Source organism: Bacillus rossius, chromosome 11 (genome assembly GCF_032445375.1).
Source record: "Bacillus rossius redtenbacheri isolate Brsri chromosome 11, Brsri_v3, whole genome shotgun sequence".
NCBI lineage: Eukaryota > Metazoa > Arthropoda > Insecta > Phasmatodea > Bacillidae > Bacillus > Bacillus rossius.
This window is the reverse complement of record NC_086338.1, coordinates 59643551-59667363: the sequence shown is the minus strand read 5'-3', so window position 1 is coordinate 59667363 and position 23813 is coordinate 59643551. Positions and strand designations below refer to the sequence as shown.

The window sequence follows — 23813 nt, the reverse complement described above, 5'->3', positions numbered from 1 at the left end:
TACGCCTGCCGGCTGCAACCACAAGTAAGTGTAAGGTGTAATTTAAGGTCACGCTCACTGAGCCACCCTAAGACAGTTAACTTTCGGCACTGGCCATCTCCAGAACTCTCGTAACCACGCCCCGCGAGACTGCAGCGGCAAATTCATTGTGTTATATTTGTGTCATGTTTGTTCTGTAATCAGCATGTGTTAATATAACAGTACAACGGCTCAGATGCCGCATAGCGCATTCGCATAGTGTTTGTAGCAGTTCTGCCACCGTGTAGAGTACGCATAGGGAGTACCGAGTACCCATGCGTACCACTGGAGAAGTCTGTTAATTAAACGCAAATCAACATAACCAGTGTCGCTTACGATTATTTCGCGCCACCCCGTCCTCCACACGGCCGAGCGGCCTCAGGGAATTTCAGGTTAGACTTCAAGCCGGGTACCTGGCGGGGCACGCAAGGCAGGCAGAGTACCCACGACCCATCACCAACGACCTAGTGTTCCACTAGCCTGGCGCCTCCCGACAACATCAGCACCGCGACGCCTGTAGCACCCGTCAGGTACTTCACGGGCCTTCTACAGAGGCCGGGTGACGGCAACACATACAGATGCACATAATATAGATATATAATTTATTTGTGAATTTTTAAATAATTTCAGATGTGTATATCAGTAAAAATTTTCATTCGCACAATTTTAAAAGATTTTTAATTTTTAATAATATTCATCCTTTTAGAATGGGCACCATACATGCCTTACAACCTCCTAGTTACTATTTACGAGTTGGCGACAGATGCAGTTCAGTCATCTGGACGAAATCAACGAAAAAGTGAGTTCTGCACATGCACGTAATTTGAGCAACAGAACAGCAATAGATAGGATACAAAAATCTGTTACCTAAAAATGAGGGACTGGCCATGTCCTACTGTGCACTAGGAATATGGTTAGGGCACAGTTGTGGCATATTAAACTCCTGACCATATTTTTGTTTCTTGGAATATCGGCCATAGCATGTTATCATGCACACAAGGCCAACCCCCCCCCCCCCCCTTCTAAGATGTAAGTACCACCATATAGATGACCATGGGTGTAACTAATGGACGAAACATTTTACATGTATTTTTTTCTTTTGTTTGTCGTTGGAGGAAAACTCGCTTTTTGACCAATTACGTAATATTTTGTTGTCGTATAATGTTGTGTCCATTATGTTATTATTATTAAAGCATCTTTGATGGACTCAAAAATATGGGGCTTCACAGTTTGGGCGCGTAGGGAATAAGGATATATTCACTGACGAGTAAATGGTTCAGAAAATTTTTTAAATAGATGAATGGACAAAGTATGAAGTTTATATTGTATGTTTATATTATATGAAAGCTTTATTTAAAAATGTTTTTCAATAAGCTAAAAGATTAAAAAATACTGAGTATTAAATAGATCCTGCTGCACGTTATACAATCAAAGGCCGTCGAAAACGAAGCGTCATGATGGACCAAGGACGGTGAAGAGCGGTCGAAGCGGTCGAAGTAGCCGCCATTGGTGAATGTTTATCAATTTTCAATAAGTGCTATAATTTAACGTTATTTTGCGTTTCTAAGTGAAAGAAGCATTAAAGTAAGTTATAATATTGGCACAGACTGATTAACTAATAATTTTTGCGCACAACAACACTTATAACAATATTGTTATTAATTTATCTTCACAGAAACCATCTGCCTACGGTATGTAAACAATAAATGTTCTCGTATAGCTGTTATTTGATGTTACATAAACAATAGTCACGTGTTCAACGCTGTTACAAACTTATTTAGTTTGCCTGGGCAGTTAATAACAGAACCGAACGCGGCCTGTTGGAATCTTACGTACCAATTTGCCTGAAACAAATATGAGTTCATATGAATTATTTTTTTACCTATTTTGATTAACACTTGAAACGACTTCGTTCTGGAGTTTAGAAGTGTTTCCACACACACGAGAAATTTAATTAATTTTAAAAGTTAACGGTTATTGTCAAATGGGTAAGAGTTTTACTCAACCGGCTTCGGTAATTTTGGAGGGTTTTTCCAATAATTTAAATGAACAATAAAAATATTTAATACAATATAATTGTGAAAGAATACAATTATTAAAAATTATCTACTGTAGGGGCGCCTATGTAAAAAAAGGCAAATACATGGAAATGGATTTATTGAGTTCCTTATCTTATTTCTAATTATAATATTAAGGGTGGTTTGGGTTTGTCAACAAGTGAGAAAAAGGTGTTTCTTTTTATATCAAGACTTTCCCCACAAACATAAAAAGAAGACATTGAAAATTTTTTGAATTCACGTAAAGTAGATAATTTTACAGTTGAAAAACTTAATTCTAAGTATCCTGAACATTATTCATCCTTCAAGATTGGTGTGCCATCTCACCTTTTTGAAGAAGTTTATACACCATCATATTGGCCATCAAAAGTTTTTGTGTCAAAGTTCTACAGTAAGAAGCCAAAACAACATGACAAGATGTCTTTAAACGGGCACTCCCTAGAGAAGCCCGGGGTAACGTAAAGAAAATTCTTATACTTCATTTAAATGTACAATCTTTGAAGAATAAGATGTATGAACTTGAAGCATACCTTCAAACAACAAAATTTGATATATTATGCATCAATGAGCATTGGCTTAATGATTATGAAATAAATATATATGTTCCTGTAAGTTATATGCTAGTTTCATCTTTTTGTAGAATAAATAATACTCATGGAGGAGTATCTATTTTGGTTAAAGAAAATTGTTTTAAAACCATTGAGTTGGTTAATGTAAGTGAATTTTGTATTGAAAAACAGTTTGAGGTAACTTGTATTGCCTTGCTGAATGAAAAATTAATTATTGCTACTGTTTATAGGACTCCTGATACTAATATTGAGGAATTTACGAATGTTAAATAGTGTGATAATATTTTTTGGTAATTTAACTAAATATAAAAATTATAATATTGTTATAACTGGTGATATAAATATTGACGTTCGAAATAGTGATTTTAAAACTCTAGAATTTCTTAATATGTTGCGTTCCGTAAATTTATATTGTCTAAACAAAGAGCCAACAAGGTTTAAATCCTGCTTGGATAATGTAATATCAAATAATCATTTAATTGAAATAGACTGTGCAGTGGTTCATCCATATATATCTGATCATTCTGGTATAAGGATAGAACTTAATGTAATAGAAGAAGTAAATATACCTTATGTCAAATCTACAAATTTGAATAAAAACAATGTAATGCTATACAGAAATATTAATAAATTAAATATTTGTATGTTTAAAATGGAACTGGCCAAAGTAAATTGGCTTGAGATTTTTAATGATGTAAAAAATATAAATATAGGTACTGAAAATTTTTTAGATACACTTACTTTCTTATTTGATAAAAATTGTCCTAATATACAAAAAGATTGTATAAATGGAAAAAGATATACACCTTTGAAAAGACAATGGTTTACACCTGAATTACATATATTGAGAACTTTTGTGATTTTATGTCATGAATTATATAAAGCAAACCATGAATTTAAATCTACATATAATAAGTTAAAATCTCAATATAAGACCCAAATTAGGATAGCTAAACAGAAAGCTAATGATGATTATATAAACAATTCCAGAAATAAATGCAAGTCAGCCTGGAGAGTCATTAATGCAGAAATAAACAATAATAACCTTAGGGATAATGATACTGCTATATCTGCTACAGATTTTAATTTATATTTTACAAATGTGTGTGAAAGTGTTAGGCCTAATGACCATGATGTTAATTTAGATCTTGTTTTACAACTTTTAAATCATAAAAAAATAAATCTTGGTGTAAAAACCTTTAAATGGTCTGCAGTAACAATAAAAGATGTAAGCAAGATTATAAATAGATTGAGTAATTCTCATTCAGAAGATTATTATGGTTGTTCAAATTATTTAATCAAGCAACTACAAGATGTTTTAATATTTCCGATTACTTTATTGATAAACTGGATGTTTCGGGAAGGTATTTTTCCTAATTGTTTAAAAATAGCTGTGACTATTCCCATCTATAAAAAAGGTGATAAAAAGAACCCTAATAATTATAGGCCTATATCGCTTGTACCTGTCATATCTAAAATAGTGGAAAGTATTATGAAAGATCAATTAGTGAATTACTTTGAAAATAACAATCTTTTTACACTATCACAGTTTGGTTTTAGAAATGGTATGTCTACATGTAAAGCGGTTGAAAATCTTGTAAAATATGTTTTAGATGGATTTGAGTCAAATACTAATGTATCTTCAATATTTTTAGATTTAAGTAAGGCCTTTGATATAGTAAATCATAAAATATTAATTGAAAAACTTAAATTTTATCGAATAGAACACTTAGAACTAAGGTTATTGTCATCCTATCTGGATAACAGGATGCAAACAGTTAAAAAAAAGATAAAAAGTCAGGTCTATTGCCTAATAAAAATGGTGTACCACAAGGATCAGTTCTTGGGCCCTTGTTGTTTTTAATTTTTATAAATGACTTGCCTGATTATATGTTTAATGGGAAATGTATTTTATATGCTGATGATACTACTTTTTTAACTTATGATAGTGATCCTGATATTTTAAGAACTAAAATTGAACAAGCTATGGAAAAGTTTTATTACTGGTTTAAAACCAATAAGTTAGTTGTAAATAATGATAAAACAGAAGCTATAACTTTTACATTAAAACCCTCTCTAGACATTAAAACTGTTAAATTTTTAGGTATTTATTTAGATAGTAAATTAAATTGGGATTCACACACAACTGCTTTATGTAAACGTCTTTCTAGAGTAATTTATTTACTTAGAAAGTTGAAATATTGTACTAGTCAACAATTAGTAATTAATTCATACTACGCCTTTTTTCATGTATGGTATTTTACTGTGGGGCAATTCACCCGGAGCCAAAAGAGTTTTTATATGGCAAAAAAAAGCTATAAGAATTATCGCTGGAATTACTGAAAGACAATCATGTAGAGAACATTTTATAAATTTGAAAATACTTACATTACCTTGTATATTTATATTACACTGCTTATTGTATGTTAAAAGTAATTTACAAACTTTGATTTTAAGAAATAATGTACATAATTATAAAACCAGAAATAGATATCTTATTGATGTTAGTTATAAACGATTGCGTAAATCTCATATGGGTTTTGAAAATGTAAGTGTAAATTTTTTTAATAGATTACCATTGTGTGCTAGGGCTATATCCATTGATAGGTTTAAACAAAGCCTAGAAAAATGTCTAATAGCTAAACCTTTATACTCTTTAGATGAATGTAACAATTTAAATTTTAATGACATTAAGTTTGAGTAAGGTATAAGAAAATTAAGTTGTTTTCTCTTTAATTTACTAATGTAAACTTATATATTATATATTATGTATTCTGACTTGACAATGTCTATTGCACTCTGTGTTTAACGACAATAAAGATTATGATTATGATTAGGTACCACGTTTGCCGGTGTGGTGACTCGGCTGCCGCCATGCTCGAGTCAGTTAGCTGAAACGTTTGATTTGAATTGATTGTTACGCTTGCTCGTAAGTGGGCTTTCACCTGGGGGCAAGGAGCCCTCCCATTTCACTACTTTCCCCCCTCCCCCCACTTTGATAGTATTTTGTAATCTTAATACAGTGAAGTAAATTGGTTTTGTGCTTTAATAACATAGTCAAGGCCTTTGCAGGTAAAAGGGTCTTGATTAAAGTCAAAAAGTAGCAAAATGGAGTAAGTTAATGCCTTAAATTGTTTACAAACAATATTTCATTTAGTGACATCTTGTTTAGATTAATAATATTTAAATTCCTTGTATACTGATTGAGCTAGGTACTGACTTGGATATTTTTCAAGTTACAGTTTCCCCCTTTATTAGGAAAATAGTAATTGTTTAATTTAATTTTTGCAACTTCTTGACTTAAGTGATGTTTGGCAGTATACCGACAATTATATAAAAGAAAAGGGGGATTTTTGTAAATTTTTAATTTTCTTCACAGCAACTCACCACCTTTCACTGTGGTTGTGGTGGTAGATAGACCTTGGTCTACCATAGATTCTAAGAGGGCTCGGTGGAAGTGGCTGTGTGTCTTATTTAATTTTTTTTTTTTTTTTTTAATTTTTGACTACATTTTCCCAATAATGTCCATGGCAACAGCTATTGCATAGTTGATGCTTCCTGTCTCCATGGTAATGGTTATTGCATCGTTAATGCCAGGTGCTAATATTTGAATTTGTTAAATGTGCCAGGAATGCCCTTGGACTGCCTTAAACTGATGGTGGGCTCGCAGATCATTTTTCTGTAGAAGATTGTGATATGTTCTTACTTGGCAACTCAGGGTAGCAGGTGTTGCAGCTAGGTAGTATCGGTTAAATAAATTTGAACTTGAAGGTCCGTAGATAACTGTTCAATCCAGTATTTCTTCCAGTTATATTAGTTAGAACAACTGTTTTTTTTTTGTTTAATGCAGCAGTAGCATACCCAGGAGAAGGGGCATGTATAGTGTCCACCTGTGGATTGCCGTAGCAAAGTACAGGTGCATCAGCTAGTTTTACATAAACAATCAGCTAACACAGTTCACAAAGTTCATTATTATGTGTGAAATTTAGTATGCTGGAAAATTTTTTCAATCTTACGTTTTATTTCAGGAGGCATCAAAAGTCTTATAACTCTTTGGAATTACAGAATCGTAACCATGTGTCTGAACAGTAAGCTACGTTCTCAGTAGGTATGTCAAAGTACGACAAGCATGGAGTGATATGGTTCAGTGTAAGATACAGGACTGGTATTTCGAAAGGACCTGGTTTTGAACCCTAGTCCAACCTTCTTGATATCAATATCCCTGACATCACTTCAGGCACATGCTGTAATGTTACTTCACAATAGGGAATTATCAATTCTTTCCTTGATAGCTATATCGTGAGAAGGTTAATTGTGAATGGCTTTACTGAAAGGAAAAAAAAAACTGTATAGTCAGGAGAGCATGACTTTAAGGAAAATGATACAGTAAAAAATCATTAAAATCTAAAAAATAAAAATCATTCTAATTATTATAAGAAATTAATGATTGTGATTTTATTTTACATCATTTTTTAGCCTACACTATTTACTAAACCTCTGAAAGTTTTAAACTAGCAGCCCTTCACAATTACTAATTTTTTCAGAATCCAGTAGGAATATAAAAATTCAGTTTGGCAATTATTCATACATTTTAATACCTATTTTAAATGTACAAGTATTTTCGATACGGCATAAGTATGAAATTAAAAAGATCATTGTAAACAGTAGGTAAGCCTGTTTACAGTTATTGTTCCCATATTTTGTTATCATAACTATTATTTTAAATTAATGTATGTTTAGATATGATGATATATGTATGTAAGTGAACTAGAGCATCCTGATAAAATCACATCTCATTGCATCTAGAGTCATTAATTTGGTTATATTTTAATGTTTGTTGGAGTCTCATCTACAATTTTATTATTTCTGTAGTTGAATAATCCATTTTATTATTTTCATGTACCAAGCACAGTTTATTAGATGGTTTCATGCCTCCGAGTTGTTATAAATTCAGTCTTCAGTCAGTTCTCTTAGCAGCCTTGTTCATTGGTTGCCACAACAAACTGAACGATGAAATTTATTTTAGAAGATGTCCCCCATTGAAGGAGCGAAGATGTCGTTAGTGTATGTGAGGGTCTCCGAATCCTCGGAGCCCTGCACGACCGACAAGGAGATTTGTACCTACTGCTCCATTGATAGTTCTTTACTAGTATGAAGGAATTATGGACATCTGATTTTACTAAGTCAGATTCAGGGAGTCTGTTTGAACCCGTTGATTCCTGCTGCGTCGGTGTGCTTCAAGACTAAGACTGATCTTAGCAGTTACTACGGGGATGATGCTGGTGAGAACGTTCCTGTCTGTAGGATATTGCAGCTCCCACGGAATTCGCTGAATTCTGGTTCCTGATGCAGAAGCTGTAGTCGTAGTCTTGAGACATTTCTTTCAGCTATCCTGCTGCTGTTCTCCCATTGAGAACTTGTCCAGATATCCTCAATACGACGACCTGCGAACCAACTGAAATTCATCTATCTAACAACGCCTGCGTTTGTCATAAGCCCTACCACTAGAAACATCTACCATTAATTACACTGAAGGACAACAACTAAAAGAGGCTCTTAGTGCATATACGGGGTTGTCTCTAGCTTCACGATCAATTATTTTCAGTAATATATATTTTTTTAAAGGAAGTATTGTTACTGATATTCAGACTATGGATATGTTTTAAAAAAAAAAATGGATAATTTTGTTGTATTTGTTTAACAATGTAATAGTACCAAAATACATTTTGTTATTTTGGAAAACCCATTAATATTTATTTCTTGATAGCAACAGTAACTAAGAGTGAACTGAGTAGAATAATTAGTTTGGTAACCTTTTCTATGCATTCGTTATGTTGGTATGAAGTAGATACACACTTGCACACAAGTATAACGTTGAATCTTATTACTATTTTTTATTTTATCACACAAACACCACTTGATATCTATTATATGCTGTAGTTGGTTGCTTCTCCAGCGGAGGTGCTGGTTAGACTGCCGGGCAATAGTCTGGAATATAGAATTCATTTGTTTGCGACTTGTGTCATTATATCTCAATCCAGCGCCACTATAGATGTGTGCTATCGTCAAAATATTACCAGTGACGCAAACTTAGATTTCCAAAAAGGGAAAATATTTCACCATAATTTGTTTGGATCTAAACTTTCTGAGATATAAGCCTTTTTAGTAATTATAAGCATAGTTATTAGTAAGGTGCCTCAGGTGCCTATTGAAAAATGATGAATATAACAAAACCTTTAATTTAATAATGGTGTGTTCCACTTATGTAGTTGTATTTCAAATGTTACTCGCTTGTTACACTACCATTTTATATTTTATACACATCTGTATGGAGTAGGCTAATACTTGTGCTTCATGTCTCCAATGTATACATATCTCTTTGGTGTTACATAGTCAGTGAGTTATTGATGAGCATAATGATATATAGGATTCAGTAAACTGTGGCTCACAAATCCTAATATGTACTAGACACATAGGGCATGTTGGCAACTCAACAATAATATGGTGCTTGTTTTGGAAGTGCGTTGAGTGTCTCAGCGAGTGTATGTTATCAACTCACAGGCGTACGTACATATTTTTTGTTAACGTTATTTATTGCCTTTTTTAAACTTATGTATTAATTTGATTTTTTTTTTTCTTCAGGAAATGAAGAATGAAAGCATTGCTTTTGAGAACATTGTATAATGAAAATATAATGAAATTTTTTTGAAATATTTTAAGAAGCAATGGAGGAATACAAGGTAACATATAATAATTCTGCTTTTTTTTATAGGAAAAAATTTATTTTCTTTAAACAATTGTGGAGTTTTAAAATTAATTATACTTTAATACGTGAACATCAACTATGTGGCAAATATCAGGTGGGGCCATGGGATAGCTATTGTTCCTTCTACTAGAAAAATTTTAAGCAAATTTTTTGCAGTATTGTTTGAAGGTAATAATGGAAAATAAGTTACAGTTTCCTTTCAGTACTCTTACTTTCTGTTATTTGTGTTTCGTATAGCCTAATTACATGGATAAAATTTATCAGGCCAGATTAAATGTTTCTTGTACATATCAATGGTAATAAGAATGTATTAAAATGGTTTAATATCACCTTGACTAAGGTCTGTCTTGCTCACTGAAGTGTTGTTTTATTTTCTTGTCTTTACTGTTAAATAAGGGATTAGCCTTGAAAACATTTTACTGACAGCACTCTTGCATTTGTTTTTTTGGTTATGAATTTCCTGACCAGTTACTTACTAAGCATTAATTTGGAGCTGTAACGAGTTTGAGTGATGATAAGAAAATATGAGACTAAACAGAAAATGCATGAGTTATCTTGATAAATTAATAGGAAAAGCCTTCAAATAATAATAATAATAATAAAATAACTGTTATGATGTAGAGATTTAAGTTATGATATTTTTTTCCTCCCATGGGGTAGTTAGTTATTCCAAAAAATAACTTAGTGGGAGGTTACTTCAGTTTTTATTATTTTTCTCAGAAAGGTAGATACGTTGAATTGGACAGAGTTTTATGATGAATTATTATGTTATCGTTATTTAATTTAATTTGAAAATTAATAAAATTGATATAGTTTTTAATAATGACAGTGGTTGACAGTATCAGTAATTAATAACATTAAGTCATTTTGTGGTTGCATATTATTCCAGCAGCTATTGTGTATTTTAAAAACAGCCAGGCTATACCTTTGCCTGGTATCCTCCAAAAATACATCATATTCTGTGGGAATTTTTTTTAATATATGAAAACTGATCAATAAATATATATACTTAGGCTACTTTTTGCTTCTAATTGTTGTTGTTTTTATGCCATTTGGTGGTGGTCGAATTTTCGAAGAGGAAGAAAATTTGTTAAGAAATATTTGGGCGGAAGTGTTTCTTTACAACACACTAGACATGCAGTGTCGCTAGTGTGAATGTAAGTAGTCGGTATCGCAACACCTTTCCGGTGGGTTTGGAGTATTTTTTTTTTGTAGGAGGTCGTTGGGTTTAGGCACCATTATCTGGGGCTATTATGGTTTGTTTAGTTCTGCTTTATACATTACCAGCGTTGAATCATTCCCGTACGAATCTTGCCCCACCTTGTGCAATGTTGCGATACCCGCCTTCTTACTGTTACTTTGATGATGTCGTTTGCCTCTCAGTAGCACCCTAATGAGATGTTTTCACCCAAACATTTCTTAGTTGATGTCCCCACCCCTAACATTATCACAATGGTAATCTTTTAAATTAAGAAAAATTCATGTATTGTATCAAATTTGGAAATTTAAGCTGTTGTGTGATTTTTTCCATTTTAACATTTTTTTTACATCTTTTTGAGTGTGTGGTTACCACGTGTGGTAGATGGAATGAAATTGAAAGAACATATTAATGCTTTTTATTACCGTTATCATCGTGGTATTTTAGATTTTTCCCAAGCACTGTGTCATAGTCAACATGATGTGAGAAAAATTGTAATTTTTTCACATAATTTAGAAATATTTAAATAAAAATATTTTATTTTCTGTTTAAGCATTTCTTTCAATTTTTGTGACCATTACTATTAATTGTTTGTAAAAACCAAATTTGCAAATTTAAGTGAAGTTTGTTCTGTAATGATTAAGAATGCTGGCTTTCTTCTCCGAAGAGTCTTTTTTTGTTCAAATTTGTCAGCACAAGATGGTTGGGGTGTTCATTTTTTTTTATTTATCTATTTACAGCTTTATGTGCCAGGCAACAGCAAACATCTTACAGCTTTCGCCTTTAACAGCCTGGTACGTAACATGTATCTCAGTAGCAGGGTGGCGGGTCTTTGTGCCTAGGTACTTGCATGCACCGCTGGCTCGAGAAACTGCATCCCTTCTCACAGTGGCTCATGCATTCGTGACCATTTGAGAACTCTTATTCATGGTAGTCGAATAATAGCCCTCTCATGTCAGGATGATAATAAAAATCATCCTATACAAAGATTGGCAAAATTGCGTACAGAATAAAAGATAATGGAGAATGTATAAATTTATATTCAAAATTTCTTGAAAAAATAATAGCAAATTCTTTTTTGTTATCTTTTGATTACAATACATATTAAAAATTCAATATTTTTAAAATTAATTTTTATATAATATAAAATTTTTCTGTAAGTTATTGACTTCCCAATATTCATTCATTAGCAATAATATAATAAAGCTGAAATTACAAAAATTTATTATAATTGCTGTTGACCTTGCCAGTATGTATTCGTTGAACTCAGTTTGTGCATTTGTGTATTTTGTTCATCATGCTTTAGCACCAACTTCAGCTCTCCAGTAGCTGTGTATACGTGGCGGTAGTTGAACATAAAGCCAGTAATATTGGTATTAATGTTGTGAGATACCCCAAGTCATAATGCATATTTAAAGTTTAGAATCAGTTTGTGCAGTAATCAACAACTGTACTTTCACAAAGCATAGCACTTAACTCGATGGATTGCTTTGAGTTATCAATGATTGGCTGATTTTTTTTTCTAATTGGAACAATTGTGTATGAAAACTGTTTTTATGAATGACCACAACTGTCAGATCAGGAGCATATATTCACTAACTCAGGATATTAAATTTTATTCTCTCTCGTGTGTCCTAATAGAGTCGCATGTTACGTTTTAGGTGGTTACAGTTAATTTGATATTTGGAATGTAAACTTAATCTAATATTGACTTACTTTTTCAAGACTTTCACAGTGTATGTCAAGACATATATTTTTGCAATGTAAGAATGTATCTCATTTTAAATGTTTATTTAATATATTACTCATATGTACTTGTGAAATTAATCAACTTACACTTCCAGGAAATTGTGTATTTAGTCTATCCAATAAACGAATGCACTTTTTCATGAAGTAGTTGAGCTTAGACTGTTCTAATGGTATTCCAAGCAATGCAGAGCCTCGTGAGGTGGAGGGGGAAAATCCCCAGGTCTGGGCTCCATGGGTGCCCGGTTGAGTTGGGAGATTGTAAAATTCGCAGGAAACCGTACAAGTTATGCCATACACACAACACATTTGCAGCTATGTTCACAGTAATGTTAATATATGTTTTATTATTATTTTTTAAATTGTGGCTAGTAAAAAGTTGTAATTTAAATAATCAGGAGGGGGCACCAATAATAAATTTTTGCCCCTGGGCCCCTTGGTTTCTCTCGACGGTCCTCCAATGCCCCTGATGTTAACAGTTTCTTTTGACTGTTTACATCTGCTCAAAATGTAAAGTGTGATGTCTTGCTTTGGCAATTATTTTAACAGTTTTAATTGTGTAAAATGTTAATAGACCAATGGTAATCTTGCTTGTGACGTTGGATCCAGTCCATTCTGGTCAAGTGGTCAGGTAACGAAAGTTATCTGGGTTCCATTCCCAGTTAGGGCCACACCTGCGTTCCTCGCAACTGGGAACAAGGTGTAAGTTTCTGTGAGCCTGGGTTGTCATCTCACTACCCATCATTGTCTCCAACACTTCAATGTGTCACTGAGACTTTGAACACCATTTATTCGTTTATTCACTTATGCTTATGTGAACACATTTGAAACCAATCTGTGGAAAAATTCACTGTCCAAACCCTGTAGAATTGCAATGCTAAAATAACCAGGATTTTACAGTGTGGCATTGGCAGCAAATCAAGAAAATTACACGGTGTCTGCATGTTACGAAAGTCGTAAATTGTTGGCACCCTGAATTAGTTCCATAATTAAACGTCACAACACAAGAAATGAAAACCATTGACATAATATGCCTATTGTAAACCTAACTTTGCAACAAAAAGGTTCTTACTCAGCAAGCAAGCTTTTTATCAAGCTGCCCATTTATTTACCTCAAATATACACTCTTTGAAGGACAAATTAAATACTACTTTGCTAGTCATTCTTTTTATTTTGTCAAAAGAATATTTCTATTATAATTTAAAAATAGAAACATCTTATTGTAAATTTTGTTTGGTGCATTTTTCTCTTCTATTCTTTTCTTTTTTACTGTTGAGATTGCTGACGGACTACAGATGCTTGCAGAGCCAGGGGCATTTTTAAATAATGGAAGATTAGAAGAAAACATTGTTTAATTTATCATTGTATTGTATTTTTTAAACATGCTTGTACACACAAATTGTAATGCATGCAATGAACTTAAAAAAATTTTGGATGAAAATTTTAAAAATGGCTGGCCACTGAAATATGTATTTTTTGGTTTATGATATTCACTGTAGGATTTAGTTTAAAAATTATTTATGTTTGGGATATTTTGAGAGTTAGGCCTACCTGTGCTTGATGCATACACACTAGTCACTAGAATGTTACATTTGTGGTATGGTGAGAGATACTGAAAGATTGGTCAGTCAAGGGTTAACCTACTCTTAAATGTGGCACTCGTTTGTGGGACTGACTACAATAATGTGCATATTCTAGTTGAGTAAACTGTAGCTCGAACCAAGATTGGTGGGTTGTGTGTGAAAGTATGGTGTGAAGTGGACAACAAAGAATTTGAAACTATGAATGACAAAAACGGTAGCACCGTGCCATCAGCAGCATTGTTGGTGCTACCGGTTTCTGGAATTGCTGTGGTGTGTGGCAGGAATAATAATAATGTAGTTAAAAGCATCAGAGGTGAGGATTTTCAGAGGATTAATCACAGAAGTAGTTTTTATTAAATTTAGTAAAACTGTGGTTAACCATAAGTTTCTGGTTCATTTCAGTTTCTCTTCACCTGATCATATCTGAAATAGAAAAGTGTTATACTGCATACCTACCTACCAATAATATTTTAATCTGTTTAGCTGTTATTTTCCTGAAAAATAAAATAATGTAGCAAGTAAAATAAAATTTATAACATTTTTATTTAAATATCAAAACCAAATTAATCCCAGAGTTTTTTTAGTTACCAATTTTAAATATGTGACTCACTTATGGTGCCTTCTGCAATCAAAAATGCTTTGTGCATCTCAAGCCAATTCAGATCATTACAGCTCAAAGTAGTAACAATTAGGTGGACCAAGACAACAAATAAATGCAATTAAATTGTTGTGAGCTGTTATAAATAATATATTAGTAGCTTTTATTTATGCATATATATTTTGTTTGTGTCTTTTTTTTTTTTTTTTTTTTTTTTGTCCATTTTTGAGTTATGTTCTGAGCAATCTGTATCTTATCGGGAAGTAAGTTTAAAATCGATTGCAAAATTTGTACTGACTAGACAGACAAGAAAGTAAGTTAATTTAAATGTGGTTATAGTTCTAGATGTTCATAGTAGCTAACTAAAAAAATCTCCAAAACTACTTTTCCCCTTTTAGTGTGGTTAACCAGGGTTTTACTGTACCTTCAAGTTTTTTTTTTTTTATTAAATGCTTATGTGTAAAATACATTTTTTTCATCCTTTCAACAGGACTGAAGGTTATAGGATACTAAATGAATAAGAGGAATGTAGTGAATTAATGGTACCCAGGCCACAACAACAACTCATAAAAAAGGGAATGTTTTGCTCAGTTAACTACATGGAAATGTGTTTATTTTATTGTTTTCAGAACTAAAATGTTTCTGCTTAAGCACTAAATCATGCAGTTTCACACACAGTTGTAAAACTGTTGTCACACATTCACATAAGGTCGTATTCTGTGCGGCAGCTTCCTTCGCTTCCAAAGTGGGAAAAAATGAAAGAAAAAAAAGTTAAAAACTATAATCTTAGGATTTATTATAAGATTAACTCTATGTAACTCACATTTATTACTATTACATGCCATCTGAGATGTCAGGAACTATAGTCAAAAAATTTCTAAGTAATCCCCATAAACTGTTGTTAATTTTTTTTAATAAACCATGTTTTTCTTTGTTATTGTTTATTATCTTATGGCACCATGGACACCCCTCCCCCCGAAAGAGGTTGAATCCCAAAATATACGCTTCCTCCTTCCTTTTTTATCTGGCTACATCCTTGGCATACACATGCTGACATTAGAGTGGGGGGGGGGGTGAAGTAAAATATGAATACTGTTCCAAAAAAATTGGTCAGACAGTACTCCGTGAGAAATTTTTAGAAATTACACAATTTTTAAATTCTATCTCAAAGTTTATTTCAACATAATTGCATTTATAAAAATTTTTTTATTTGTATAAACCTAAAACTACATCCTAAATGTCCATTGGGTAGAAGTTTTGGTAATTTGGTTACTTTTTGATGGTTCATCACTTCCTTCACATTGCCTACAAATTGTTTCCTGATACATAGATTACAATGCATTTAAATACCACCAGATGCTACAAGTATTTTGATATTGAACTTGACTGTGCATTTTTTTTTTGCATTAATCTTTTGAATGAAGTTGGCCAGTAGGTGTTAATTATATTTATTGCCCTGGTAAACGCCAGGGTAGAACCTTTCAGAAGGTTTCTCTTCATATCCGTAGTTAGTGTTGTTGAATGAATTGTTGCAGTTGGAGCATGGCTTCCACCAACAACTGAACAGCCCCACATTATTGCCATTGTACTCTGCCGATAAGTTGTGCGTGAAGAACGAGGCAGCGCCCGATAACAGAAAAGACATAAAAGAAGGAAGAAGCATAGAAGAAATTATGAATGTTGGTGACAATTCAGAATATGCTAGAGGTACGTGTGCTGTTTAGTGTTCTTAAGATTGTAGCACTGCTTGATATTCCTGACCTTTGCTATGGAGTTGTCGCGTCGGGATCTGAAACATAGTGCGTTAAGGGGCCCGCCTACTCGGGGACATATCTGTGTTAGTGAGGTGGGATGATAGGTGTGACGCTTGCTAATGCTTCTAGCTTGGTTCAGCCTCTAATCTCAAGGTTGTGGATTGGAGTGCAGTTTTCTTGTCGTGCCTAGCACAGTTATGAAATATGAGCAGTAGCCATACTGTTAAATGGAGGAGAAATGAAGTTTAATGGAAGGCACTTGAGTGCTTTTAAGGATTTATACCATGCATTTTATTTCTAAATATTATTCTGAAAACATGTGTTTTAGCCCTTTTCACTCTCCAAAAAATAAAATTTAAAAACAAAATACACAAACAGAAGTATTCATCTGCTGTTAGCACATTCTTAAATGCTTTTCACAAACAGACTCCCCCTTGGATATCGTGTAGTTCTCATAACGCGTGTTTTTTATGTAGCTGTGTACACCATATGTATGCCTAGATAGGCGAGGCGCTTAATAGTATTCCGCCGTGTTCTATTATGCAGCATGGAAGCTCCTAGCTCAGTAAATAACTGTCCTTGACAGAATGTTTTAATTTCCTCATGTTATGTTGATTTTATCTCGAACTAAAATTTTTCTGACATATTTATCCACAGTTTTATTTCGTAATGAGTAGTAGCTTGCTCTGTGTGGTGATAGCTCTGTATGTCAGTTGAACTATAGTATATAGTGCATAGTGTGATGTGTTGTCATCTTCCTTATGTTTTGTTTTGTCTTGTCTTACTACCTTTCGGGATTGGCTGATTTAAACCACAAGTTGTAAATTATACTCAGCTAAATACTCAGATAGATGTGGACTTGAGTTCTTTTTTGGTTCGACATGAGTGGCAGAAAGTGGGATGTTGTGTGGCTTTCATTTGAACATGCTAGAACCAAAAATAACTAATGTAATAAAAAAAATCTGGTTGAAACCAAAAAAAAGTTGAAACCAAAAAACAGTTTGTTTGGTTTTTTAATTTTTTTTCAAACCTGCTACCTTTGTATGACAAGAAAATCCAAAGATATGACAAAACTTGATTGGTTTTACTAAACTGTATTTTTATCAGCACCAAATACGTATAATGGACCACAACAAATATACACTATATATTTTGTAAGTTCAGGCACAATATATTTATCACTGGAATTATCATTTAAAACAATCCCATCAATTTAAGACTTTAATTGGGATATGTCAATGCAGCCAAAAATAATTGTATTGCCTCGGTGAAAATTTCTACTCACACAGAATAAGCAAAATGGCTATAACCATTAATAAAATCAAGTCACTGATTTTACACTCGAATAACTTCCAAGTAATAATTTCGACACTCAAACTTATGAGTAACACTTTTAGGTTCATTTGGCTTTAACATAACCAGTATTCAAACTATATATATGACTAATCTACCTTTCAGGACTTTAAAATGACCAAGACAAATTCAATACATTCTTCCTACAGCATGGTAGAAGAGCCTGTTTTTTAATCTCTACGTACTAGTTCACTGTCACATAATTTTCAAAACAGTGCCAGTCAATTACAAGAGTTAAAAGATAATTTGAATATTGCACTAATCGTGCTGCTAATCAAACCGGTTACTTATTTTAACTGGAGGCTAAAAGGTTCTTCATATATTACACATAAATTACTTGCAATTTTGGTTATAATAATGTACACATGGCAGCTAAAACACACAGATATTAGATTCCAAAACATCACACAAGAAATATGCATAGATATACAGTTCCATTACAAGTCTTTAGTCTGGAAATGTGTCCCTTTTCTCTATTCTGTTGAAATAAATATTAAAAGCAAAGTTTCAGTAAGCATCTGTACCTAAGTAATAATCCAGTAAGTAGACATAATAAATGCTCAAGTACAGTTAAAATAAAATGTGATTGAGTCTTTCAGTATACAGTGATGTGTAAACATAAAACCACGGTAATGAGCAAATTCATGTGTTCTTATGTTGTTCATGTTGCAAAAAAATGAAACTCTGACACAAGATTTAACATATAAATCTTTACTATAATGCTGATTGTGATAAATATACTATAAATAAAATGCTTTTCAAATACCAAAATTTCTGGATGCGAATCACACATCGCTGCCTGAATTGTAAACATTGCTAGACACCACACTGCGCTGATAGCAGCAAGAAATGTACAGAAATTCTAATCTATAAAAGCGATAAAAACATAAAAGATTTGAACAAATCCTAAACCCCGGCTTTGGAATTCTTTTTTTGACAAGGAATTGTATTAAAATACTGTCCCTCTTGTTAAAATTCATTACATATTTAATACTCCCTTATTATAATGCTAAGTATATATTTGTTCATTTGTTTTTGCTATAAAAAATGTAATTAGTTTGTAAATACTTCATACAAACAAACCTTAACCTTATTCAGCTGATTCAACATTATTAATACATAAATTATATATTATTTAAAAAAAATGTAAAAAAAACATTTCCAGTGACTGTTTGAACCAAGTTAAAATTTTGCGCTTGATCTGTATAGCGCGAGCTCTACCTGGAAACATTCCCACTCACATTTCTATCATAAGTATATCAGCACTTCTGCCACACGCATTAACTTAATGCCATCGACAGTAATTCAATAAAATAATTGCTAGTTGCCTGTTGCATTAGTGAAGTCTGATAGGTGTTAGATTAGTGATTTTGAATTTTGGTTAGTTTTGGCGACTAACTAACGTTAGTGGTCAGGGAAAATTTCACCAAGTTGAAAAAGTTAGGAAATTTTAATCATAGGATTGCAAGCCATGCTCTTATTGCATATAAAAATATTATGAATTAAATTATTTTATATTTAGATTATGTTTTTACTTTTAAGAGTGTTTAATCCTGCAGGTTGACATAATATTTTATTTTTCGAGAAGTAGAATGTATTTTTTCATCATCATCCATCATCATCATCATCATCATCATCATCATCATCATCATCATCATCATCATCATCATCATCATAATAATAATATTGTAATTTTAATATTAATACTGTTATGATTGCACGTGAGTTCCCTCCTTCTTGCTAGACTATATAACTGCGTTCTATTAGAGTTTATACTGGCTAGATTATTTCAACAAATTTGGCAGCTAGTCACTGCAGTGATGACATCCTTTAATACATTAAAAATGTTAATATTTAAACAGTGTGAACTGACATTGTGCTATATTTGTTCACACAAATGTTTTTGCATGTATTAAAAATTTTATTCACTATACTTTGCTTTTCCCTGGGGTACTGGGGTTTTGTGGGGCCTGTTTGGCCATTTCCTGCTGACTTTATGAATATTGCACATGGCTCTTTCACTAACGCTGGTATATTTAACAGCTTTTGCTGTTGCCTTTTGAAACTGCTCGAGAAGACAACCTATTTTAGCCTCTGAATCACAACACGGAATCACTGACTATTATTACTAGGGGTGTGCGGGAATAGGTTTTTGTACTGCGGGAAATTTTAGGGAAAAATAAATTATTCCCGCGGGAAACGGGACGGGATCGGGATAATTAAAAAAAAAAAAAATTTAATTATAATATGAGAAGATGGCCATTTAAACTTTTCTCGCAAAGTTAGTTGTTTCTTTTTTGCTGATATTTCTTTTGTCTGCTTCACTTTCCCTTTTTTCAGCGGCGACTTCATATTGTTTAGCATCCTCAAATTCTTTTTATATAGCCAGACGTACTACCATATTCGCATCTCAAAAAAATTTTCACGCGAGACACACTTTGCCAGGGATTAACTGTCTGTCAGACGTTCAAAATACTTCCAAACACTTTTAGGTTTACAAGTAACAAGCTGATCGGTTGCAACATCCATTAATTGTAGGCTGCTAGTTTGTTTTAATATACAACGGCATCGAAAATAGGAACAGATACTTTGCACAAGCCTTAATAACGTAACGTCAGCCGACAAAGCCCGCCAAACTAAACAGTAAACAACTATTTTTTTATCCCAAAGCAAATTCATAGATGTTTAGATACTCGTGAGCAGTGATGTAAAACTACGTGATTTCATATTTTTCAAAGTGCCAATAGAGTTCTATACATCGCCACTGCTATCAAGTAATGAGAACGGTTACGCTTCGTTATGTAACGCAAGTCTAGTATTTCTTATATCTTTGGCGAAAAGGTTGGATTGCGCATGTGTTATGTTTGTGTCCAAGAACACACAGTGGTTTTAGGTTAAGTATTCGATGGTGACGGCAATAACGTTATATAACTGACTATTCACGTATCTTGCAAATTTGTACCCTTGAAGAAATATATTTATGAACGCATTCAATATTTAAGGTACTCCATGTACGTTTTTTATATTCCAATTAGATATGTGTAAACGAATATCATAATTCACTGCACACCACAGCTGTCGCTACGATCGGCATACGTTTAAAAGATGTTTTGCATTTAAATAGTACGGAAACCCTTCAAAAATGTACAAATCCATAAAAGATATTGTTGTAAAAACAGTTTGAATTGATAGAAAACATTTTCACATGATTAGTAAACATTTGTAAATTTTTAAACAATTTCCTGAAATATTCGGGAGTAATAAAATTCCCGCCCGGCATTTCGCGAAGCCTATTTTCCCGACTTTTTTCCCGAAAGGTCGGGATCCTGCACACCACTAATTATTACACATTCACTGGTGTGGATAATTTTCCGTACCTCTGTGACCCTGATTGTAGAATAGCTCATAGTCTGACCTGTGCAGGTATCTCTTCCCCCCTCGCATTGCTTACCCCACTTCCCTCCGCTCAGGAATGCACAGACGTCTGTCTGTACCAGTAGGTGTGTTTTGTTATTGTGAAGTGAAATAATTAATGACTGCTGGCAAGCCACTGTAGTTGGATTGTTTGCCAGTGGTTTAAAATCTGTCCTATTATTTGTTTCTAAAAATAAGAATTTTTCAATACAAACCAAAAGTTAAATCAACTTAATTCATTTTGAATTAGGTACCAGATGCACATTAAAGCTTGCACACAGATGCTCTAAATCTTGTATTAAAGGATATAGGATAAAGGATAAAGGTTTATTTTTATTGTGGTGTATTTAGTATCTTATTTGTATTTTATTTTTGTTTTATCCAGCGATGCAGAGAAGCGACGAAGCGCTCTACAACGTCAGGGGCATCGCGGTGGAAGGACAGCACTACATGGCCTCGAGCTGCGTCCAGCGCAGCTGCAACATGCTGCAGCAGGCGTGGCACGGCTTCGACGCGGCCGAGCTGAAGACTCGGCTGCAGGGCCAGCTGGAGATGCCCAAGAACAACAAGAAGCTCTCGGAGGCCGGCACCGAGACGGAGAGGTTCGTGGGCATGATGGACCAGAGCGCGGAGGCCGGCTGCAGCAAGAAGCAGTTCTCGTGCGGCATGTGCCTGGCCAAGTTCGAGGAGAAGTACATGCTGACTAACCACATCTGCACGCACGTCGACTCGAAGCCCCCGCTCTGCGCCCCGCACCCGCCCAAGTCGGCGGCCGGCCGCCACGCCGGCGAGAAGCCCTTCTGCTGCCCCGTGTGCGCCGCCGAGTTCTTCAGCAAGTCCAACCTGACGAGACACATGCGCATGCACAACGGCGACAAGGGCCTCACCTGCACGGTGTGCGCGGCCAAGTTCAAGCAGAAGGAGGCGCTGCGTGCCCACATGTGCACGCACACCGGCGAGAAGGGCTTCTCGTGCTCGCTGTGCAGCGCCAAGTTCACCACCAAGTGCGAGATGACTAGGCATGTCTGCGTGTACAGCGGCGAGCGCCCCTTCGTGTGCTCCATCTGCTCGGCCAAGTTCGGGGACAAGGACTCCCTGCGCAGTCACGTGTACACGCACATCCGCCAGAAGAGCTACTCGTGCACGCTCTGCACGGCCAAGTTCACCCACAAGTCGGAGCTGAACGACCACACGCGCACGCACGGCCGACTGCCCTTCTCTTGCCTCGTGTGCACCACCAAGTTCGCACGGCGGTGCGAGCTGGAGAGACACCTGTGTTCCTTCGTACCTTCCTTGCCCAGCACTCAGAGCTAAGTTCTTACATGTAGGCTTCAGATACAAAACTTTCACGTACTATATTGATGGCTAGATGTTTCAATTGTACACAAGTACAAAATTGATGCTATATTCCAGTTAAGAAGACAGTCTTTTTGGCATTCAAGTTAACTAACTTTTGAGGTAGTCCGTATTCCCACATAGCTACTAACACTAATTGTATCTCACTTTTCATAGATGCCAAGTCTTAATTTGTAGGGAGTATTTTAGTTTGTAAATGATTGTAAATTATGTGTAACTTTTAAATCATATATATATATATAAAGCTTACTAAAGTAGAATTTTGAAGCATGTACATTAGAAATAGGTATGTGCAATAAATAAGTTAGTGCAATTTTTTTACTTAATATTGTCCTAGTTTTTTTAGATCATTGAAATTAAAAATGGTCACTTTTTTATTTACCGTACAAGCTGTGTGTTATTACTGTTAAGTACCGTGATCACGGCTCGATGGTTTTAGTGTTTGGCAGCAATAATGAAGATGTATTTAAGTTTGCATCAGGTTGCTGTAATTTTATTTGAAGTTATGTTCAAATTACTGACTTTTTTTATATATGGACATGATGAATGGACATGCAAGATAAACTTTTTTTATAAAAAAAACTTATTTTTACATTAGGTATTGTTACATTGCTTGTTTTTATAAGTATTGCATGAGATTGTCTTTTTATTAAATGTTTTTCTCTGCAGTCCTGTTTAATAAAAGAACATATTGTTTGAACTGCCTGCTAAAGTATGATATTATTGATACCACACTACTACTACTCAGTGGCAGAAGTTCTCCGTGTAAAACGTATTACTATTTACTAAGACTTAGTGCTACTTGTCAGCTTGTGGACGAATGAAGGATGAAGCTACCCGTGTGAGAGAGAAGCCACGGAAAGGAAAATGCAGTCTCTCTCTCTCTCTCTCGCTCTCGACCTGGGGGCTCGAGAAAGACGCGGTCATGAAACACATCTTCTGTTTCACACACCACCTCAGGGCTGTGTGCTCATTTCTGCCCGGGACGGCAGACACTTCTGCGAAAGAGGCCGGATAAAAAATTTAGAACCTGGAGTAGCTGCAGTGAAAAAAAAAGGGGGGGGGGGGCGAGGGGGCTTTGGTAATGGACCTACTGGGAATAAGAAACCGTTAAAAACGCTTAGGCCTGCTTGACTATATTTACTCACATACCTGCTTACTTCACTTCTGATTCGGACAGCCCTCGTGATGTCACTTCCGTGGACGATTACGTAGTTATAATTAGTATACACTTTTAGGAGATATTGTACACAACACTACAAGCATTATTTCACCGATAAGTTCTCGGCATTTTGCTTTAAATCTACCTTCGTAAGCCTAAGAGAAGCCGTGTTAATTTTTAATAATGAGGGAATATAGTACTTTAAAGTAAAACTTCGGGTCTAGAATTTTTTTTGTTTC

General features: G+C 34.3%; 1 protein-coding gene across 6 annotated transcripts; it reads left to right on the top strand.

Annotated features, from left to right (window-relative positions):
* The first annotated feature begins 1464 nt into the window (after window positions 1-1464).
* Window positions 1465-23117, top strand: LOC134537106 (gastrula zinc finger protein XlCGF8.2DB-like). 6 transcript variants are annotated; one of them, XM_063377392.1, is made up of 5 exons: window positions 1465-1602; window positions 9287-9384; window positions 11349-11402; window positions 16071-16242; window positions 21442-23117. In XM_063377392.1, the coding sequence occupies exons 2-5, from the start codon at window positions 9370-9372 to the stop codon at window positions 22368-22370; spliced, it is 1170 nt and encodes a 389-aa protein (XP_063233462.1). In that variant the 5' UTR covers window positions 1465-1602; window positions 9287-9369; the 3' UTR covers window positions 22371-23117. The 6 variants fall into 6 exon arrangements, 5 of the variants coding, with proteins under 5 accessions (XP_063233462.1, XP_063233465.1, XP_063233461.1 ...); XM_063377391.1 differs by having other exon boundaries at window positions 1491-1709; XM_063377395.1 differs by lacking the exon at window positions 11349-11402 and having other exon boundaries at window positions 1465-1709.
* The last annotated feature ends 696 nt before the right edge of the window (window positions 23118-23813 follow it).

Bases quoted from the DNA above. Each gene is read 5' to 3' on its own strand.
- LOC134537106 (XM_063377392.1), top strand. The intron at 11,403-16,070 runs GTACGTAACATG...GAATTGTTGCAG, and splicing joins CTTTCGCCTTTAACAGCCTG to TTGGAGCATGGCTTCCACCA. The intron at 16,243-21,441 runs GTACGTGTGCTG...TGTTTTATCCAG, and splicing joins CAATTCAGAATATGCTAGAG to CGATGCAGAGAAGCGACGAA.